At 39.0% G+C, this 23,097-nt stretch overlaps 1 protein-coding gene across 1 annotated transcript in view; it reads left to right on the top strand.

Moving 5' to 3' along the window:
- Positions 1-13,710, top strand: part of TRUB1 (TruB pseudouridine synthase family member 1) — a 53,830-nt gene extending 40,120 nt beyond the window's left edge. The window contains exons 5-8 of the mRNA XM_062214779.1: positions 3,435-3,507; positions 6,405-6,544; positions 9,747-9,803; positions 10,542-13,710. Of these exons, the coding sequence (XP_062070763.1) occupies positions 3,435-3,507; positions 6,405-6,544; positions 9,747-9,803; positions 10,542-10,801 (530 nt within the window). The 3' untranslated portion in view covers positions 10,802-13,710. The remainder of the gene's footprint in view (positions 1-3,434; positions 3,508-6,404; positions 6,545-9,746; positions 9,804-10,541) is intronic.
- The last annotated feature ends 9,387 nt before the right edge of the window (positions 13,711-23,097 follow it).

Below are 23,097 nucleotides of genomic sequence, written 5' to 3'. Positions count from 1 at the left end.
AGGTATGCTGTCCCCCACCAGGGCTCCAAGACAGACTCATGCCAGGCTCTTCTCGCAGCATTATTGCCAGTGGCTTGGGCTGCTGCACTCTGGTCTCACCCCACTCTCTAAGCTGGTGCTGAGGCTCTTGGCTGCTAGGGTCTGGAGTTGTGTGTGTCCACACCCTCCACGTAGATCCACAGTGTTCCTCTAATGTACATGGAATTTCCTGTGCTGTTTTTTCCCTAACTCTTCCCTGAAATTGTACTCTCTTCCTTTTTTTTTTTTTAAGCTGTCTTCCCCTAGACTAGAGCAGTAAGCTCCCTCCCTGTTCTGCCATCTTGGTCTCTCTCTGAGTCTTGATATCTAGAAGCACAGCTTGCTTTCTTTTAAGAATTATACTTTCTACCTTTTTTTTTTCTTAGCTTTCTAATAAAAACAACAAAGTTGACTTCTATTTATAATTTGCTGTGTTTTGTTTTTTAATTATGAGCAGACATTGAATTCTAGCAAATTTTTTGGAGCCTATTGATTTTTTTTCCTTATGCAAATATCAAACTAACATTTTTTGATTAAGTCCAACTTGGTTGTGATAAATTGTTGTATTTGGTTTACTAATACTGAGTTGAGGACTTTTGCATCTGTGTTTATGGGTGAAACTACTCTTTATTATTTTCTTTCTCTCAATGTCCTTGAGTGGTTTTGATATCAAGATTCTGCTGAACTCATACATTGAGGTGCTCTGGCAGAATTTCTGTCTGGTTGACATTATTTCTTTTTCTAATGTTTGGTAGTCTTTACTGGTAGATGTATGTTGTGAAGTTTTCCTTGTTAGAAAGATTTTTCATTGTGGATTGGTTTTCTTGGCTAGCTTTCTTTACTGGCTTTTCTGAGGTCTCTATTGAATGTCCCAGGGGTTCAGCAAAGTTTCTTCATTCTGAGTGGTTGAAATTCAAACATCTCCCAGCCATGTAAGAGCTTTGGTAGTTATTCCTTGGTTAATTTTGTGGAAACTCACTGTATAAATGTATGACTTAGAATTTATTCAGTCTCAGGGGACTCATGAAGCTCTTTCTTTGTGTAATTTCCTTGAATTCCAGCTGCCACTGCTCTCCAAATGCTGATCTGTGTTCAGTAATTTCACTGTGCTTTGTTTGGGACTCCCCCTCTCTGCCCTGCAGTTAAGAGAGCCCCTCCAGGTGAAGGCACGTGTTACAGGGCTTACCTGTGTATTTCCCTTCTCCAGGGATTATAGTCCTCGCTGCCTATTGTCTAATATCTAAAAACAGTTGCTTAATATATTTGATCCACCTTAATAGCTGCCTGTTGTGGTAGAACTTGTTGAGTAATGTTACTGTATTATGGTCAAGTATTGCTTTTAACTATTTCATATTGGTTTTCACTCTGTAGTTAAGTACCAATTACCATGTTGTATGTTCACTGGAAAAATCAATAAAACTTAAGCAAATAGTGATCTTAAAGATATTGCAATGAATGCTGTCACAATGATTGTTTATTAATTTACTAAACAAAGAATAATTACCCAAATCCTATGACACTTGTTTCATACCTATCTTGTTTTGCTACCTGTACTTCTTTTGGCTAGCCTCTGGATATACTTGTTGTAGTGATTTTATTCTCCATGTCTTTTAAAATCCTTTGGGGATACAGTCTTTATTCATATATCTTAGGGACAATTATTATTTGGATTGGAATAATACAGTGTTTTAGATATGCCAGCATTCTGCACTAGCTTCTCATGTACCACAAGCTTTGCTTTCACTGTACAATAACTTGCTACGTAGGCTTTTTGTCTGGTGACTCAAACATCAGATGAATGATTGACCTAGGTGACTTCTAAATCCCCTTCAACCTTGAGATCCCATTATTCCTCAGCAAATTAGATTCAGCAAGAATGACTTGAGTGCCATCTTAACAGTGTATGTTATAGAAGAAGAAAAACTGTCTTTGCCTTTGTGGAGCTCAGAATTTCATTGGTGAGATAATATCAACACACATACACACATACACACACATTAATTAAAAGTTATGTATGGTTAATTGCAGAGTGAACAATATTCATCAGTGCCTGAGATGTGAGGTCAGAGTCAACATAGCAGAAGTAGAATGAGAAAGAACACATCTTGTCATCCTGTGTGTGTGTGTATTGTGTGAGGGTGTGGAGCTATCAGTAAAAGTGAGCCTTGGAAGAAGGACAAAACAGCACATATTTGCAGGAATGCCAGTAAAGAGACTGGCCTAGTAAAAGTAGAAAGCTGTTTGTTCTTGTTTTTAAAATGTGGCTAAGATATGAACTATTGCATTTTTATCAGCAATGGCATTTCTTTGAGCAAGAGCCAGTGTGGTGGAAGCAATGTCTGTGTAGATTTGGAAATCTTAGACTTGCGTAATTAAGGCACCACCAACGATTATAGGTTGAAGTAAGCATTTTTCATGGAAAAATCCTCATCCATGTCATGAGCTGCATCTGTTTGAGGAACAGTATGAACAGAAGAGCCACCCCCAGATCTGTGTTTTTGGAGCTCTGCTAGGTTTTGAAAACAGTCTTGTATTCTATAGCTTTTCTCTGATTGGGTTTAATAGGTTCTAGTCTTTTTGTTTACTTTCTAAGGGTCACGATCACATTGAAGTTCAAATTGTCTGTATTGACAGTGAAATCTGAACACAGTAGTCGATACTGTCTCTTAGTATGTATTACGGTGTTAGAACAGTAACTCAAAGCACACTAATGATTCTTTGTTTAATATTGTTCAAGTAAGATCAGACATATATTTCAGAATAAAGAACTTAAGTAAATTCCCTAGAAAATGGTGAATGCCCTTTGATTTCTTTCCATTGACTTTGACCTAAACAAGTTTCAGAATGTTTCTGATGTAGATTTTTATTATATGTGAGTGCTAATCTGTACATATGAAAAGCCCAAATACTAAATTTCAATGTGTCCTAGTTTTGTTTTTAAAATTATAGGACAGTACTTTAATATTGCATCATTTCATTTGAAAGAGAACCAAACAGAAGTCAAAAATATGAATCAGTGACAAATATTAAAATCTTTATTCATTCAAATTTCCCAAAATCATTGTTTAAAAAATCTGTTGTAAGCATGCTAAAATCTTTGTTGTGTATATTCTTTCTTCATGTTGGCTTGTTTTCAGTGCTGACTGAGAGTGTTCATTTATAAGAAGAGGGATGGACATTCAGCCTAGTGGTTATCACACTGCCTAAGCCATCACCTGCTGCCTCCCAGGGTACATATTAGCAGGATGCTGGAACTGGGAGTGAAGTCAAGACTTGAACCCAAGGCACTCAAATGCAAACGTACCCATCCTGGAAGATTTTTTAAATGAATTTTTGGAGCTGTTAGTGCTATAAAAATAGCATGTATACTTCTGTGATTGTTTTGTTGTCACCTTTTTTGTTGTTCACTTTGGCAGATAAAATAACACAAGAAGATATTGAAAGCATTCTACAAAAGTTTACTGGGAACATAATGCAAGTACCCCCTCTGTAAGTTCAATTATTGAATCTGGATAAATATTTTCTTTTCCAGTGGCTAGTAACATCGCTCTAATAAATGGGCTTCCCTTTACTATATGATGAGGCAGGTTTTCATCATAACAATCATAACATATAATCATCATAACAGATGATCAAGTAAAGATGAGCCTCATTTATTTCTTTTCAATGTTTATGTATTTTCATCTGCTTAAAAGTCAGGAGTTCAGAGCTTCATCTGGGTCTCCCATGTGTGTAGCAGGGGCCCAAGCATCTGAGCCATCATTTGCTGCTCTTCAAGCTGTGCATTAACAGGAAGGTGGATTGGAAGCAGAGTGGCCTGGACTTGAATTATCCCAAGTAGCAGCTTAACCCATTGCGTCACAGTGCCCATCCTGGTGAGCCCAATTTAGACAGGCTTATGGAGCTTCTTATACTTTGAAAGGTAGCAGGATGTGGTCTTCTCTGTCCTCAGCTATTGCCACAGTCTGACATCTGTGCAAACCCATAGTGCATTAGCTTTTCTGATTCTGTTTATAGACATCAGGACAGTTCTGGAGCTCAGAGATGCCACTTTTCCTAGAGTTGCTATGACAGGACCAGTCCAGTCTGATAAAGGGATCGGAGTTTGATTTACAGTCCAATGTGCCCTGCCTTTCAAGCAATTCTGGCCAAGAATTTTTTGTTTTGCTATTCTTAGCAGCAAATGAAACAGATGAGAGTTGTAACTTACTAAAAATATAATTGTGGGGCAGGTGCTGTGGCACAGTAGGTTAATCTTCTGCCTGTGGCGCCAGCATCCCATATGGGTGCTGGTGCTAGTCCCAGCTACTCTTCTTCTGATCCAGCTCTCTGCTATGGCCTGGGAAAGCAGTAGAAGATCACCCAAGACCTTGGGGGCCCCTGCACGCATGTGGGAGACCCGGAAGAAGCTCCTAGCTCTTGGCTTTGGATTGGTCCAACTCCAGCCATTGTAGCCATTTGGGGAGTAAACCAGCAGATGAAAGACCTTTCTTTCTGTCTCTCCCTTTCGCTGTCTAACTCTACCTCTCAAATAAATAAATAAAAAAAAAATGTGTGTGTGTGTATATATATATATATATAATTGTATTTCTTTACTACTTGCTTTAGTTTGTTTGGGCTGCTATAACAAAACACCATAAACGGGTTGACTTATGAGCAACAGCAACTTATTTCTCACAATTCTGGATGCTGAGTCCAAGATCAGGACTGGCAGAGCTGGTGTCTGGTGAGGGCCCACTGTCTGTTAGAGGTACCCATATGGTGGAAGGGAGAAAAGTGAAAAAGCCCCCTTAGTCCTCATAGATTCCTTTCCTGAGGGCTCTTCCAATGACCTGATCACCCCCCAAAGTTCCCATCTCCTAGGGTTAGGGTTGCACCATGTGAATTTTTTTTTTTTTTGAAGATTTATTTTATTTACTTGAAAGACAGAGTTAGAGAGAGAGGTCTTCCATCTGCTGGTTCACTGCCAGATGGCCGGAGCTGTGCCAGTCCGAAGCCAGAAGACAGGAGCTAGGAGCCTCTTCTGGGTCTCCCATGCAGGCACAGGGGCCAAAGGACTTGGGCCATCTTCCATTGCTTTCCCAGGCCACAACAGAGAGCTGGATCAGAAGAGGAGCAGCTGGGACTAGAACCGGTGCCCATATGAGATGCTGGTGCTTCAGGCCAGGGCTTTAACCCACTGTGCCACAGCATCAGCTCCTGTACCACGTGAATTTTGATGGAGGCACCAACATGCAGACCCTGGCACCACTTTGCCATATTTTTGTGCACATTCTTATTTCGAGCAGATTGTTTTTAACAAACAGCTGAACGGCAATAGAATGTGTCAGGATTAGTTACTGAAAATTCTTTGGGAAATTACTTTCTATTTTAAAATCTTGATTTTTTTTAAAACATTGAAATATCATTGAGGAAATATATCATTGATGTCAAATGTAAAGATTTAAAATTTTTAGCAAGGCCTGCATAAACATATATTAGATCATTTTAAAAAATAAGCCTGTTTGGAGCTGGCACTGTGGCATAGTGGGTTAAGCTGCCACCTACAGTTCTGGCATCCCATATGGGCAGCAGTTCGAGTCCTGGCTGCTCCACTTCCAATCCAGCTCCCTGCCTATGTGCCTAGGGAAGCAGCGGAAGATGGCCCAAGTGCTTGGGCTCCTGTACCCACGTGGGAGACGTGGATAAAGCTCCTGGCTCCTGGCTTCAGTCTGGCCTGGCCCTGGCCGTTGTGGCCATTTGAGAAGTGAACCAGCAGATGGAAGACTTCTCGCTCTCTGCCTCTGCTTTTCCCTTTCTTTAACTCTACCTTTCAAATAAATAAATATTTAAAAATAAAATAAACTTATTCATAAGAACGGTTTTAGGATTGTCTTTTCTGTGATCCTCTCAAGGATTTTGTGATCTAATTACATTTTTGCACATAAAGCTAAGATGTGTTAAGTAGATTATTTACTTATTAGCTTTTAAGAAGCATTATGATCATTTTATAGAAAAATTATTATTGTAAAATTAAATTGTTTCAAAGAATTATAGCAGAGATTATTATGACCAGAAGATAGTGAGTTCCTTGTGCGCTTAACACAGAATGAGAATTACTGAAGGCAGGATATAAATAGACAGTCTCCAGGAAGGTTAAATGATAAAATTGACAGCATTGTTCACTGAGTACAAGAATGAGCTTGTATTAGCTCCCAGGATGTTTAGGAATTCTGACCCTCTCTGCATCATGGAATTGATTGGAAGAGAAACTAGTTCATTCTTAGAAGGATTTTCCACTAACGGGCTGCTAGTCATCCTTTCCATGCCGTAATCTGGAATTATTATTTCTCAATCTCTCTCGATTCTACCTTTCTCTTTTCTCCTTTTTCTCACTCTCTTACAAGCTATTCTGCATTAAAGAAAGATGGACAAAGACTTTCAACTTTGATGAAGAGAGGTGAAGTAGTAGAAGCAAAACCTGCCAGGCCAGTTACTGTGTACAGCATCTCCCTTCAAAAATTCCAGCCACCATTTTTCACATTAGGTAAGATGGAGAAGTTTGAAATCATTTGTCTTCCTTTGTAATAGCCTTAGATTTGGCTACTTTAGTGTGATTTCTGTGCATACTTAGGTTATTAGAGATTTTTTAAGAATTTGAATTTAAGGAAGGTTTGGATTTGATAATGCACTTAATGAGATACCTACAGCTGTCTGGAGGTTCAGAAATGCCTTTTTAACTAGGCTGATTTTGTCATATTATGTTATCCTTCCTATAAAGTTGGAAGTCACATGCTTAGATCTCTGTTGAGAAGAATAGGTAAGGAACACATTTTCAGGGTTTTATATTTTATCTTAAAGATGCTTTTCCTCCTGTTTTGCTAGTACTTGGTACATTAGTTTTAGAACTAACATTAATTGTCACCAGTGCGGTGCTATAGTGGGCTAAGCCCCCGCCTGTGGCGTCAGTATCCCATATGGGTGCTGTTTCTAGTCCTGGCTGCTCCTCTTCTGATCCAGCTTTCTGCTTATGGCCTGGGAAAGCAGTAGAAGATGGCCTGAGTGCTTGGACCCCTGTACCTGCATAGGAGATCCAGAAAAGTCTCCTGGCTCCTGGCTTCAGATTAGCCCAGCTCCAGCAGTTGTGGCCATCTGAAGAGTGAACCAACGGATAGAAGACCTTTCTCTCTCGCTCTCCCTCTCTCTGTAACTGTACATCTCAGATAAATAAACAAAATCTTTTAAAAAATTGACATTAATTTGTCCTTTGAAAACAAAACATTTTTAGTTTTTGAACAATAAATTCTTAAGACTGGACCATTCTTTATCATCTGTAAGTTACTACTAAAGGTCTTGAAACTATGGAAAACTTGGGGTAAGGCAGAAATGTATTCTTAGACTCATGGTCACATTTTTAAAAATTTATTTATTTGACAGATAGTTAGACAATGAGAAAGAGAAACAGAGAGTAAGATCTTCCTTCCATTGGTCCACCCCCAAATGGCTGGTACGGCCGGTGCGCTGAGCTGATCCAAAGCCAGGAGCCAGGTGCTTCCTCCTGGTTTCCCATGCAGGTGCAGGGGTCCAAGCACTTGGGCCATCCTCCACTGCCTTCCCGGGCCACAGCAGAGAGCTGGACTGGAAGAGGAGCAACTGGAACTAGAACATGACACCGACACCTCATGGTCACATTTAACTTATCAATTTAAATTTGTAATCCATATTTGAAATAAATTTAAGAACCTCCAAATTTGCTCTGTTGTTTGGAATGTTTTGGTCCTCCTGACTGCAGAAGGTTGTAGCTGAAGCCTGAAACATTTACATTTGTGAAGACTCAAAAATTGTATTTCTTCTTAACTCTGAGAAACCTTAATTTGATCCTCTTCTTTTTTTTTTTTTTATTATTTTTATTTATTTGAAAGGCAGAGTTACAGAGAGGCAGAGGAGAGAGATAGAGAGAATTTTCCATTGTTCCATTGCCAGTTCACTCTGCAAATGGCCACAACAGCCAAAGCTGAGCCAATCCAGAGCCAGGAGCATCCTCCCAGTCTCCCACATGGGTGCAGGAGCCTAAGGGCTTGGGCCATCTTCTACTGCTTTCCCAGGCCATAGCAGAGAGCTGGTTTGATCCTCCTAATTTCGTGGTACGTACTGAATAGAACTCCCTGTAGAGCTAATTTCCCTTGGGGCTGGCACTGTGGCACAGTAGGTTAAATTGCCTTCTGTGATGCTAGCATCCCATATGAGTGCTGGTTCGAGTCCTGGACACTCCACTTCCAATCCAGTTCCCTGCTAATGGCCTGGGAAAACAGCGGAAGATGAGGGGTCCAAGTGTTTGGGCCCCTCAAACCCACATGGGAGACCCAGATGGAGTTCCTGGCTGGCTCTTGGCTCCTGCCGTCAGCCTGGCCCAGCCCTAGCCATTGCAGCCATTTGGAGAGTAAACCAGTGGGTAGAAACTCTCTCTGTCTCTGTCTCTGTCTCTCCCTGTGTCTCCCTGCTTTTCAAATAATAAATAAATAAAAAATATTTTTAAAAAAGAAATAATTTTCCCAAACGTTTTTTTCCTAAGATTTCTTGTTTTCCCCTCATTGGCATGATTTCTCAATGAATATTAAGTTCCTGCAGAATATGGTTTTATGCAATTAAGAAATGCTTAAGTTTCCTGATTCTGTTTGACAGATAATGAAAAAAAAAAAAAAAAGCACACTGAGAAATGCTCTTCTGCTTTGAGTGAACGTGTGGGAGCTGGTTTGGCAGAACAGATATTACCTATGAAACTAAGAAAAACTCAAATTTTTCTCATTGCATCTAAGTCATTTTTTGTCTAGAGAGCATAAAAGGACCAGCAGAGCTCTCTTTTCCTCAAGTACAATGCAAGAATGTTAGCATATCTACATTGGATGCCAGTGCTCATTTTTTGTTTTATCAGTGGCCCCCAACTTAAGCTGATAAAAAAAGAAAGAGTTGAAATTCCCAGGTGGTGAATTTTGATTAATTCCCCCTGATGGCTTTATTTGCACAATAAGACTGGAGAGAGCTCTAATGTGAGACGTCCTTTTGTGAGGAGATGCAGAGCATTTTTCGTAAGTCTTGTTGATGAATACAAATAGTGTAGAGCTTTCTGTTGACCAGTGCACATGTGTTGTACTGTGGTAAACACTGAGATAGCTAGAAATCTCAGCTTTGCTATCATGAGCTGTAATGTTTAAGATATTTTTATTTGTGCTTTTTAAGTTATTTATTTGTAATTGTATTTCATAAGTTTTTCAGACATATTTCCAAGAGAACATTTAAATAAGTTGAACTCTCAGTGTATTGTTTAGTGCCTTAAACATAGGATTCTTGTCACTACGGAAAGAGGTTTTTGGTTGGTTTATTGGTTATAGTTTTTGAAAATACATATCTGAAAATATTTTCGAAATCTATAGCTTTTGATAGCAAAGCTGAGATTTCTAACTATTTAAAAGCTATTAAATGAACAAGGCTGAAGTATTAACGTGGTGTGACTTGCCAGTTAATTTAAAATGTGTTCATGAGTTTCTGCTGTTTGCTTTCGGCATACTCTGACTTTTCAATCTCACAAACACATATGCTACGGGATGAATAATTTATGTTTCAGCGCATAAATATTTTATCACTCGATTGTTAGCATAGTGCATTTTTACATTTGTTTAGGGGCATCATTTCTATGTAAAGTGGCTTTCCTAGGAGGTTAGCAATTTACCATGTCACTGTTAACATTCCAGATGTTGAATGTGGAGGAGGTTTTTATGTCAGAAGCTTGGTCAGTGACATTGGCAAAGGTAAGCATAAAAATGAATTATGAATTATAATTTAGAGAGTAATACTCCTGTTTGATGGAAAGAGAATTTTCTAGTTTTCACGTTTTGAGTACTGGCCTTAGGAACTGAACTCTTGCTGCCTTCGACTTTGGAAGCATTGTAGGTTGATGGCGTGCAGTTATTTGTCTTGGCATCTGCAGTGCAGAGCTTAATAATGGGAAAGAAGAAAGAGGCACGGAAAATGAAGACAGGAACAGTGTACATATGGGCGCACATTTTGTCAAGTATAAAACATTCCAACCCAATGTAGGGATCAGAAAGAAAAAAGATTTGCCTCTCTGAAAGTTTCTTTCTTTAAAATAAACTACATTTTTTAAAATTGCAAGCCATGGTCTGGCAAGCAGCTGAGAAGTTGTGGTTCTGGCACTGCCATTACCGGCCCCGGTGACACGGAACAAGTCCTATTTTCTCACGTGCAAAGTGAGGGTAATATTTTCCATGTGGTGGCTTCATGAGTTAAATGAGAAAAGTGTGTGCAAGTTCTTTGTAGACTTTCAGTGGTTTACAAGGTCAGTTACTGAATATTATTTTGCTAATTAATCATTTGTTTATCTCAAAGCTATTGGTTCTTATAATTTTACTTTTGGGGGTAATTTTGAGAGGTTTGAATTGAATTCTTCTGTCATTTGAAAAAATTATAAATCATGAAAAACTTAATCATTTATCTTCTGGATTTCTTTAAACCTTTTGTTGCTATAGAACTCTCTTCCTGTGCCAACGTACTAGAGCTGACCCGAACCAAACAGGGCCCATTCACGCTGGAAGAGCACGCCCTTGCCGAAGACAGGTGGACCATTGATGACATTGCGCAGTCCCTTGAGCATTGCCCATCTCTTCTCCCGGCAGAGCTGACCCTTAAAAAAACAAAACCTGAGGAGTCTAGGGAACAGGTTTTGAGCTGTAAATCTGCAACTTTAAATGAGACCACAGGAAATGATGAGATAATTAAAACATTTTGATATTGGCCCAAGAGTATCATGGTTTCTCAGTAGACATTTGAATTCTGTGTGCATATGCAATGCAGCAAGACAAGCTGCATCAGGAGACAGCCAACTCTTCTTAACTTTCTTTTTCACATGAACAAAAATATCCTTCATTTACAGTGTCCATAGCATGTATTTTATTTGTAATAGATTATAAGTTGCCTTGCAGTTGTTCAGTTCTCCACTGTACTATGGAATATTCTTTTTGGGATGTTCTTATGTTGTTAAACTATGAATATGATTGGATTCAAGAAAATGTTCTGAATTTGATCTTTCTTCAGTCTTTTCTTATGAAAAAGTTGAACAGGTTTCCTAATCAAGGAAAAAAAGACATATGAACCAGTGTTTCTTGAGTTTCACAGTAGTGGTTTTGTTATTTTATTTAGGCTTTCTGGTAGCTCCGTTGTGTTGAAATTCTCTGTTTAAAATAGCCATTACTGGAGTCTGTCTGACGTTTTGGAGCGTTGTCTATCATGAAAAACATTTCCTTGGTGAAGCTGCATCCATTTAGTCCTAGAGATGTTGGTTTAGATCTTGGAAACAACCTGTTATAATAAGTATTTATAAATGAACCAGATTTTTGCTGTTACCACTTACTATACATAAATAAAAGACTAATATTTAATTAAATTCACCTCTAGCACTAGAGCAGACAGCTCCTGAAGTTTTGTATTTGGGGAGCTGTGAGATATATTTTCCTAGTCATTTCATCATCATTTGATCACTTTGTACCATATTACTAAATAACATAATTTAAAGACTGTATCTTCAATGAACAAATTCTTTTTCCATTCTTTAGCATTTATTTAAATCTCATTATTGGGCATTAACCCCTGTGACATTTAGACACACTGGGAAAGCTGCCCTACATCCCCAGCTAATCTCTTCTGCTCTAAATATTTAAAAAAAAAAAAAACACATATTCTCAAACATTTTCCTTCAAATAGCTTTCTGAAAGGTCTTATCTCTCTTTACCATAACTTTGAAATGCAATCACATTACATAGTAGTAAATTCCATGTATAGGTGAGTGCTTTGTATTTTTGTTGTTGGAAAGCAGTGTATTATGTGGCCAGTCTACAGAAGCATCCTAATCTCTCTTCATTTACTCAAATGTAGTTTCAATAGGAAGACTTAGCAAGCATTTCATAAAATAAAAGTTTTTAGATTTTTATCGATTGCCTTTCTTTTTAAAGGTGATTGGTTGCTTGCAACCTCAAACACAAACATTTTAGATTTGCAAACTGAGGTGATTTTATTTGTGGTTAACCTAAGATAAACTCAATATAAGAATTTATATCCTTTAGTAGAACATTTTTAGCATTGAAACTAATTCTGAGACAGAAAAGGAAACCAGAATTGACATCATGATTTATTATCATAAAATACCAAATACACAAAGTTATAAGTTGAAAGTTTACAATTTTACTTGTTCACTTCTTTTTTAGAAAATATTTATTTTTGTTTTTTATTTTAAAGGCAGAGAAAGAAACAGAGACAGAGAGAAATAGTAGAATCCTAGCCACTGATTCACTTCCCAAATGCTGTAATAGCAAGGGCTGGGCCAAGGTTGGGCCAGGGCAGGACCAGGGCAGGAGCTCAGTTCAGGTCTCCCATGTAGAGGGGCAGGGACCCACTACTTGAGCCATCACCTGCTGCTTTCCAGAGTGCTCATTGGCAGAAATGCTGAAGTCGGGAGTGGAGCCAGGATTCGAACTCAGGCAATCCAAAATGAGATGGTGACGTCCCAACCAATGTCTTAGATACTGCCAAACACCTGCCCGTACTAGTTCATTTCTAGTGCCCTGCAGTTATGTCAACCAAAGGTGGAAGTGGCTCCTGACTTTTGGAATGGCACAGGTTACAGCATTCTTTCCCAGTTTAAGTCTACAGAGAGGAATATTTAGTTTTAATAACAACAGGTGAAAGTGCTGCTGTATTTCTCAGTTTTAAAATTGACATGTGGAGGCCAGTGTTATGGTACAGTGGGTAAAGCCAGTGCCTGTGGTACCAGCATCCCAAATGGGCGCTGGTTCAAGTCCCGGCTGCTCCACTTCTGATCCAGCTCCCTGCTAATGCACTTGGGAAAGCAACGGAAGATGGTCCAAGTACCTGGGCCCCTGCACCAGCGTTGGGGGACCTGGAAGAAGCTCCTGGCTTCTAGCTATTGCAGCCATTTGGGGAGTAAACCAGCAGATGGAAGGTCTCTCTGTGTCTCCTCTCTCATTGTAACTTTGCCTGTCAAATAAATAAGTCAATCTTTTTAAAAAATTGATATGTATACTTTACTAATGGAGATGAGTTGAAATTATTTCCAAAGGAAAGTAACTTTTTTAAATGATAGCCAGACTTTTTCTTTTATATTGAAAGCATTGAAGAAAGTGTTTTTCAAATGGAAGTTACCCAATCCCCACCATTGTAATGCAGTAACTTCAGAATTTTAATTTTTATATTGCTCTTTTCTCTGTTTTTGTTTTTATAACTACACTTTTAAAGTATCTGTGCTTTCTAATGGACTAGTTTTAATTTGATATCGCATATTTTGAAAGCATTTCTTATTGCTAAATATTTAAGTTGTTTTCAATTTTATTAGGATAAATTCCTAGGAAATGAGATTGATATAATATGAATAGTTTTATGGTTTATGTTTTCCTTATTGCATTCCCCAAAGTTGTAATATTTTACAGTGTCACCTTTTGCGTGGGGGTTTTATATGTTGTTGCTAATTTGGTAAGTATAAGAGAGAGATCAAAGTTGCTATTATTTGCTTTTGTGTGATTTATCTGTGTACTTTGTTCATTTATATAAATAAATGTCTTAATGGTTTCTTTATGCATTTACATGAGTTGTTTATCTTTTTTTTTTTTGACAGGCAGAGTGGACAGAGAGAGAGAGAGAGACAGAGAGAAAGGTCTTCCTTTTTGCCGTTGGTTCACCCTCCAATGGCTGCCACGGCTGGCGCGCTGCGGCCGGCGCACCGCGCTGATCCGATGGCAGGAGCCAGGTGCTTCTCCTGGTCTCCCATGGGGTGCAGAGCCCAAGCACTTGGGCCATCCTCCACTGCACTCCCTGGCCACAGCAGAGAGCTGGCCTGGAAGAGGGGCAACCGGGACAGAATCCGGTGCCCCGACCGGGACTAGAACCTGGTGTGCCAGTGCCGCAAGGCGGAGGATTAGCCAAGTGAGCCACGGCGCCGGCCTACATGAGTTGTTTATGCAGCAAATGATAGAAGTATTTCTGATGGCCAGCTGTATTTTTAGTTTTTGTCTTCATTTTTACTAACTAAATTTGCCAATTTTAATTATTCTGCCCCTTTTATCATTGTCAAATTTATAAATATGAATAGTTAAATTTTACTGAAACTTTACAAATACTCCTATCTCTGATAAGCAGCTGAAAATGAGAGAGATTCTCTGAGACGGTCAAGATTTATTCATAAAGCAAATTGATTTTCTCTTAAGAGTCTCGTATTTAAATACTGACTATTTTTTCCATCTTAATTAAGATATTAAAGAACTATCTGTACCCTGTCTGTTTTAGGCCTAAAGCTTTATGACATACTAGTATTGTTTTCCTTATAAATAAAAAGTAAACTGTTGGCCAGCGCCGAGGCTCACTTGGCTAATCCTCCACCTGCGGCGCCAGCACACCGGGTTCTTGTCCCGGCTGGGGCACCAGATTCTGTCCCGGTTACTCCTCTTCCAGTCCAGCTCTCTGCTGTGGCCCGGGAAGGCAGTGGAGGATGGCCCAAGTGCTTGGGCCCTGCACCCGCATGGGAGACCGGGAGGAAGCACCTGACTCCTGGCTTTGGATCGGCACAGCACGCCAACTGTGGCTGCCATTTGTGGGGTGAACCAACAGAAAGGAAGATCTTTCTCTCTGTCTAAATCTGCCTGTCAAAAAAAAAGTAAACTGTTAATAAGATAAATCCTGAGAATATTTCCAACTAGAACAATACCTATCACTGCAGTTTGATGCTTTCAAAACTTGAGTTTGTTTATATTCTGAAAAATATTTTTGTCTTAAAGTTGTCAGAAGTGGCTATAGAAGGGGTTATTTATACGCTGAAAGCCCATGAGCACTAAAACAATAGAAATTTGCTCTCCATGAATTCAAAATTATGAAAAGTGCTGGGGGCCCGGCACCATGGCTCACTTGGTTAATCCTCTGCCTGCGGCGCCAGCATTCCATATGGGCGCTGGGTTCTAGTCCCGGTTGGGGCGCCAGATTGTGTCCCGGTTGCTCCTCTTCCAGTCCAGCTCTCTGCTGTGGCCTGGGAAGGCAGTGGAGGATGGCCCAAGTGCTTGGGCCCTGCACCCCATGGGAGACCAGGAAGAAGCACCTGGCTCCTGGCTTCGGATCGGCGTAGTGCGCTGGCCATAGTGACCATTTTGGGAGTGAACCAACGGAAGGAAGACCTTTCTCTCTGTCTCTCTCTCTGTCTGTAACTCTACCTGTCAAAAAAAAAAAAAAAAAAAAAAAGTGAACAAGAGCTAAACTCGCACTTACCTATACTGACTACATCTTTTCTTTTTGAGTACTGGAATTAGTACAAGCTATTGACTCATCATCAGAAATGAGTCATTGTATATTAAAAAAAGTGCTTTATATCAGGTCTTCAGTACATTTTATGTCCCTCTGACCAATTTGAAATTTGTGTCAGGCCTACAGTGGGCATTTAGAGTTTCTGTTAGATGGTAAATTGTTCTGTCTCAGAGGGAAAAAGTGATTTCCCTTAAATCTAGATATGTATAACAGCAAAAACATACTCAGAAGCACTCTGAACTGTTGACACATTTAAATAGTGGAAGATAATAGATAGGAAGTGTATTCATTGAAAAGATTATAATGGCCTTGTAGTTAAAATTTAAATAGAAGGATTGTCTTGAAACTCTTTCTTTAAGGTATGTGTGAGCAGCTCTGGCCTGCCTTGATCGTTCATTAAATACCATTTGTTAAACACCTATTGCATGGCACTTGAATCAGTAAGGGCTGCACTTGTCAACTTGTGAGTTCAATCCTAGGTATAGGAATATCTTCAGATTGCTGTTACGAATGATAATCCAGTAGGAAACTTGAAGTTTATTTAGTTTGTTCTACTTACCTGTAATCCTTAAAATACAACATATTCATATTATTCCTGCCCTTCCCATTCAATAGTTTCTTCATTCTTGGCAAATCATAATCTTTTGGAGCCTCAGTTTTCTCGTCTTCAAAACAGAGGAGATAGATTATATGTAAGAACCTCTCCAACACTAAAATACTAGGTTTCCAAGTTTAGATATTTATTCTGCTCAAGAACTCATTCCGCATGAACCTGAATTATTGTATTATTAACAGATTCTGGAAAATCCCCATCCTTTTTTCTTTGACTACTGCCTCTCTTCCATCGGGAGTCCTATATATGTCTTGTCTCCTCCTTTTGTTCTTTTTGTCTAATTACTTTTTCATGTTTTTTATCTCTTTATCCCATGGTGCTATATCCCAGGGAATTCCCTTGAATCTTTTTCTCCCCCAGGTAATGAATTCCTTCTGCTGTTTTTATTAACTTTTTAGTAATCATAATATTTATTTATGGCCATTGTGTTTTGTTTTATTTCTAGAGCGTCAACTTTTTTTTATCTAAAGTCTGCCTCTTTTTCTGTGTGTTATTCTTTCATTAAAAATATTACCAAATGTATATCTACTTTTCATTGATTTTTAATATACATACAGGGTATGATATGTACACTTATAATTGCATACTTGATGAATTTTCACAAACCAAATTTTCACAAACCTAATCAAGAAACAGACCATTACTAGCCCCCAAAACCTAATAGAAACTCTCTTCTGGTCACCAGCCACCCATTTCCAACTCCACTGCCAGGAAACTGCCTGTACCATTATACATGATAAATTGTGTCTGTTTTGTGTTTTGTATAAATGGAGGACACAGTGTATTACTGTTTTATGTCCAGCTTCTTTTGCTCAAAGTTGTGTTTGTGTGGTTCTTCCGTGCTGTGGCTATCTTAGTTCACCCGCGTCTTTAGAACAAAATGCCACGGGCCGGGAGGCTTAAACAGCAGATGTTTATTTCTCAGAGTTCTGGAGGCTGAGAAGTCCAAGGTGAGCTGCCAGCACGGTCAGGTTCAAGGTGAGGGCTCTCTTCCTGGTGTGCAGATGGCTACCTTCTCCCTGTGACCCGTGTTGAAGAGAGGAAGCTCTGGTGTCTGCCTTCTTCAGGAGCACTGATCTTTTTGTGGGGGCTCAAACCTTATGACCTGAAGACCCCACCTCCTAAACTGTGACACATACTCACATGAATTTTCCGGGGACATAAACATTTAGCTTGTGAGAGTTGGCGTCCGTTCTCATTATTGTTCAGCGTTACCACTGTTTGTCCATTTTACTGCTTGATGGGCACTCGCATAGCTTTCTGTTTTGCCTATTTTGAATAATGACTGAGCAATCTAGGACTTGGCTCCTGTTCTCATCTGCACACATTTCTTTTGGAGAATTCTAGTAGTGGGATGTAGGTCACAGAGTATATGTTGTATAGTTGGCCTGCCTACTCGCATGTGAACTGTTATTATAAAAATGCTGAATCTATCTTTTAGGAAAGGGTATTATTATTGCAGGCCTGCAAAAAGGTGGGACAAATATCAAAACCCAAATCAATCTTTCTGTTCAGAAAGGGGTTGGTGGAGTTCGGGTAAATGGGGCGTAACTGGGTGAAATTAAGTGACAAAAAATGATAGGTGCAGAGGAAAGGGGTGGGGGAGGTTCTTGGGGCATATGCCTCAAGAAATCATTACTGTACACACATTGCATGTTCAAAGAAGGCTGCTGAAGTGTCACAGGAGGTGTGTTATTTAACATAAATTATAAAGATAACTGGTCAGGCCGTCTGATCTGTACAAGCTCCAATTACAATGTTGTCTGCAGCAGTTCTGTCCTGCTTTATCAGGAACCTTGGGAAAAAAAGCAAATTAGCAGATTTTTAACAAGACAGTTATTATGGGGTAGCAAATTCCTATGCAATAGGCAGGCAGCTTACTATTCTGGGCTGTTAGTATGATGGGCAGCTAAGGGAAACTAATTGCTAAGGAGGGTCTTTGTTGGCCATGGTTTGTTATACACCTGTGTAAAGCTTTAGTAGATATTGGAAGCAGTTTTTTTTTTTTTTTTTTTTTTTTTTTTGACAGGCAGAGTGGATTGTGAGAGAGAGAGACAGAGAGAAAGGTCTTCTTCCTTTGCCGTTGGTTCACCCTCCAATGGCCGCCGCGGCTGGTGCGCTGCGGTCAGTGCACTGCACTGATCCAAAGGCAGGAGCCAGGTGCTTCTCCTGGTCTCCCATGGGGTGCAGGGCCCAAGCACTTGGGCCATCCTCCACTGCACTCCCGGGCCACAGCAGAGAGCTGGCCTGGAAGAGGGGCAACCGGGACAGAATCTGGCACCCCGACCGGGACTAGAACCCGGTGTGCCGGCGCCACAAGGCAGAGGATTAGCCAGTTGAGCCGTGGCGCTGGCCTGGAAGCAGTTTTTAACACTACTATAACAGCAGTGTGTGAGAATTCTGTGTGTTCCATGCCCTCATCAGCACTAAATATTTTCTATTTTCATTGAGGTGTTCATTACCTAAATGTGATTTTAATAAACTTTTTTATGAGTTGTTAGGATTTTGATTTCCTTTAAATGCTTCTTAGTCTTATTGTCTATTTAGTGTAATAAACTCGGTTTAGTTACGTGAAATTCTTATGAAGTATGTGCCGATGCTTGCTGAATCTCTTGATTCTCAGCCAAGGTGGATTGTGTCCTTTGTGTTAAAAATTAGGATTATGGGTTAACACACTGAGTATTTGGGGGAATCTGTGCCCTTGGGTGGAGAGTGTCCTTGCAAAGAGGTTTGAGGATCGTTTCTTCTAGGCACAGATACATCACTGTTCCAGACTGTTCATCATACAGGATTGAAGATGTTCCTGGTGTTGTTGCACTGCATTTTGTTTCATTTACAGCTTAAGCCAGAACAGAAAAAGCTGCCTTGGTTTTGGCCTATGTTTGTGGTACGTTGCTTTCTCTCTAGCATTTTACTAAATATGTGGTACTTTGAGGATGCCAGTTTTACTCTATATTTGGGGATGTTGCAGTTCTAAAGCCCCCTCTGAAGACCCAAGCTTTCATTTCTGTCCCCACTTAGAATCCAAAACCTTGTTTACAGACAGGAGTAAACTACCTGGATTACTGTAGCATCAACAAATATGTTTACCGTGCTGGTTTTCAGATTACTCTGTTCTGGAGCCCTGGTAACATTTATTTTGAATTCACCTACTTAATGGAATTTTTTAAAGGTCACATTCTCTCTCTCTCTCTCCCTCCCTCTCTCTCTCTCTCTCTCTCTCTCTCTCTCACACACACATATACACAAGTTCACAGTTTTTAAATGTATGATTCCATGAGTTTTAATGAGTATATATAGTTCTGTAACAGTCACCATCATCACAATGAATAGAGCATTTCCGTTGTCCGCTGGATTCCCTGTTGCCCTTTTGTAATCAGTCTTCTTCCCTCACTTCTGGTCCCTGGCAGCTATCAATAGGATTTCTGTCCCTGTAGTATTGGGCTTCTCTCACTTACTGTAAAGTCAAAATATGTTGGAGGTCCTCATCATTGTAATCATTTAGTACTAATCATTGTATGGATAGAATACTATTTATTTACTACTTGATGGCCATTTAGGTTGCTTCCAGTTTGGGGCTGTTTGAACAAAACTTCCGTAAACATTATAAGCATGTCTGCTTGGACGTGTTTTCTTCGCTTGGGAGTGGGTTGCTATGTCATGTGGGAAGTATACGTTTAACTTTTTAGGAGACTACCAAAATCTTTTCCAGAATGGCAGTAACATTTCCTTGAGTGATGTTGGAGATTTCTAGTTGTTCCACATCCTTGGCAGCACTTGGAGTTGTAAAACTTTTTAATGTTACCTGTTTGAGAATATGTGTAATAGTAGCTCATGTGGTTTGAATTTGGTTACTGAGTAATGATACTGAACATCTTTTCACGTGCCTATTTACCATTCATCTATCTTATTTAATTAACACTTTAAAAATGTTTAAAAATTGTGCATTTTAAAAATTGAGTTGACATATAAATCCCAACCATGCCAATACTGTTTATTGAAAGCACTCTCCTTTTCCCATTAAATTATCTTGGCATCTTTGTTGAAAATTAATTTATCATATTCATTTGCATCTATTTGCCCCATTGATTTATATTTATATCCAGAAATCAATTTCACTGTCTTTATCACTGTAACTCTATAGTAAGACTTGAAATCAGGAGGGTCATTTTCCAATTTAATTCTTTTTTCAGTTTTAAAGATAGTCTATATGGATCCTTTACATTTTCACATGAAATTTAGAATCAGCCTGTCATTTTCTACCAAAAAAAGTCTTCTGTGGTTTTAATAGTACTGTGTTGAATTTATAGGTTAATTTGGGGAGAATTACATCAGAACAAAACTGAACCATGCAGTCCGTGAACATAGTGATCGTTTATCGCTTGATTCATTAGATTATCTTTTATTTTTCTCAGCAGTGTTTCTTAGATTTTGGTGTATAAGTCTTACATATATTTTGTAAGAGTTATCCTTAAATATTTTATATATCTTGATATTGTAAAGATATTAATTTTAATTTCTAATCATTTTGTTGCTAGCATATAGAAATATAACTGAGATATGTATTGTCCTTACATCTCACAGCATTGCTAACCTTTCTTCTAATAGCTTTCTGGTAAATGCTTTGGGGTTTTCTGCATAGTTAATCACATCATATTTTTAAGATTATTTTTAGTTTCATTTATTGAGAGGTAGAGAGAGAGAGAGACAGAGAGCTCCCATTTGCTAATTCACTCTCCAAATGCCCACAACAGCCAGGGCTGGGCCAGGTTAAATCTGGGATCTGGGAAGCCAGTCCAAGTTTCCCATGTGGTGACAGGGACCCAACTACTTGAGCCATCACCTTCTGCTCCCCAGGGTATGCTTGTTAGCAGGAAGCTAGAATGAAGAGCAGAGGAGGACTCAATTCCAGGCACTCTGTTTGGGGTGATGGGTGGGTGCACCAAGTTGTGTCAACCACTGAGCCACATGACAGCCTCAGTCACATCATCTTGCAGTAAAGGCAATTTTGTTTCTTATTTTCCAAACTATGTCTTTTTTTTTTTTCTTCTTGCCATATAGCGATGGATACTGTCTCCAATATGATGTTCAATAGAAATTGTAAGGGCAGATAACCTTTCTTTATTCTGATCTTAGGGGAGAGTACTTTTTTTTTTAACAAGTATGTTGCTGATATAGGTCTTTCGATAGTCTTTATTAGTTTGAGGAAATTTAGTATCATAGGATTTTTTGTTGATGGCTTCTATGTGGTTGAAGAATTTTCCATCAATTCTTTCCTTTCCTAACTTGCTAAGAGTTTTTTTTTTTTAAATCAGTAATAGATTATTATCAAATGCTTTTTCTACATATGTTGAGCTGACATATCTAGAAAAGTATTTTTTATAGTATCTTGATATGACGAATTGACTTGAACCTTGAGCTAACCTTTCATTCCAGTTTAGACTCTATGTAGTCATGTTACTTTCATTGGGATTCTAATTTATGGTTGAGGAGCTCTGTTTCTGTGCACATGAGAGATATTGACAGTAGTTTTCTTGTAATAGTATGGTTTTTATATAAGGTTAATGTTACAATATTCCCTTATGAATGTCCCCTCTTTCATTCCTGATGTTGGTAATTTGTGTCATCTCTATTTTATTTCAGTGATCTTTAAAAAACAGTGTTTTTATCTTTTTGAACTTCACTATTATTTTTCTGATTTTTTTCATCTTTGTGTTTTTGCTGTTATCTTTATTGTATTAATTTCTCTGCTGTCTTTGAGCTTAGCTTATTCTTCCTCTAATTTTTAGGTGGAGTCTTAGGTCACTTTAATTTTTCAAACATAAGCATTTAATGCTGTCATTTTTTTTTCTTTAGTCACTGCTTTAGCTGCACCTCATTAATGATAAGTTGATTCAATTAAAATAATTTCTGTTATAATATCTCCCTTCACCCATTAGTTATTTAGAAGTTTATCAATTAATTTCCAGCTATTAAAGGATTTTCACATAGAATTTTCTAAGTAGTTTCTTGTCTAATTTCATTATGGTCAGAGACCTTAAAATACATGAACATAAAATGTATGATTTCAGTTTTGTAAATGTACTGGTATATCTTGGAATATGTTCCATGCACAATAAGAATGTTTCCACTATTAGGTGGATCATTCTATAAATGTCAGTTTGGTCAAGTTGGTTACTAGCGTTAAATGTAAGTCTTACTGGAGTTTGATTTGCTGTTTATCTTCTGTTTTGTTTTTGGTTTGGTTTTTGCTTTGCCTACTTTGTCAGCTGCAATGAGAGAAAAGCCGAAGTCTCCAATCTAAGGCAGACTTGCGTATTTCCTCTTTCATTCCATCAGTTTTTGCTATCTGTATTTAGAATTTTTATGTTAGGTGCATTTATACTTAAAGTAGTTATCTCTTCTTGAAGAAGACTTGACCTGGTGCCCATATGGGATGCCAGCACTGCAGGCAGCAACTTTACCTGCTGTGCCACAGTGCCAGCCCCTCCTAATTATCTTTTGGTTTATGTAGTTTCTCTTGCTGCCTTCAAGATTTTTCTGTCTCTCTTTGATTTTTTGCAGTTTGATGTATCTGTATATGATTCTTTTAATTATCCTTTTGTGGGTCCCTTAATTTCATTCTCTAAACTTTTTTTTTTTTTTTGGACAGGCACAGTGGACAGTGAGAGGGAGAGACAGAGAGAAAGGTCTTCCTTTGCCGTTGGTTCACCCTCCAATGGCCGCTGCAGCCAGCGCGCTGCGGCCGGCACACCACGCTGATCCGAAGCCAGGAGCCAGGTGCTTCTCCTGGTCTCCCATGGGGTGCAGGGCCCAAGCACTTATGCCATCCTCCACTGCACTCCCGGGCCACAGCAGAGAGCTGGCCTGGAAGAGGGGCAACCGGGACAGAATCCAGCGCCCCAACCAGGACTAGAACCCGGTGTGCTGGCGCCGCAGGCGGATGATTACCTATTGAGCCGCGGCGCCGGCCTCTTTCAACTTTTTAAAATAAATTTTTGGAAATTCTCAAGCATTATTACTTTAAATATTTATTCTCCATATTTTTTTTTTAGAGATTTATTTATTTATTTGAGAGGAAGAGTTATAGAGAAAGAGAGGGAGAGACAGAGAGG

Source organism: Lepus europaeus, chromosome 17 (genome assembly GCF_033115175.1).
Source record: "Lepus europaeus isolate LE1 chromosome 17, mLepTim1.pri, whole genome shotgun sequence".
Taxonomy (NCBI): Eukaryota; Metazoa; Chordata; class Mammalia; order Lagomorpha; family Leporidae; genus Lepus; species Lepus europaeus.
Note: the sequence above shows the minus strand (reverse complement) of the source record. Positions and strands in the feature narration are given on the sequence as shown.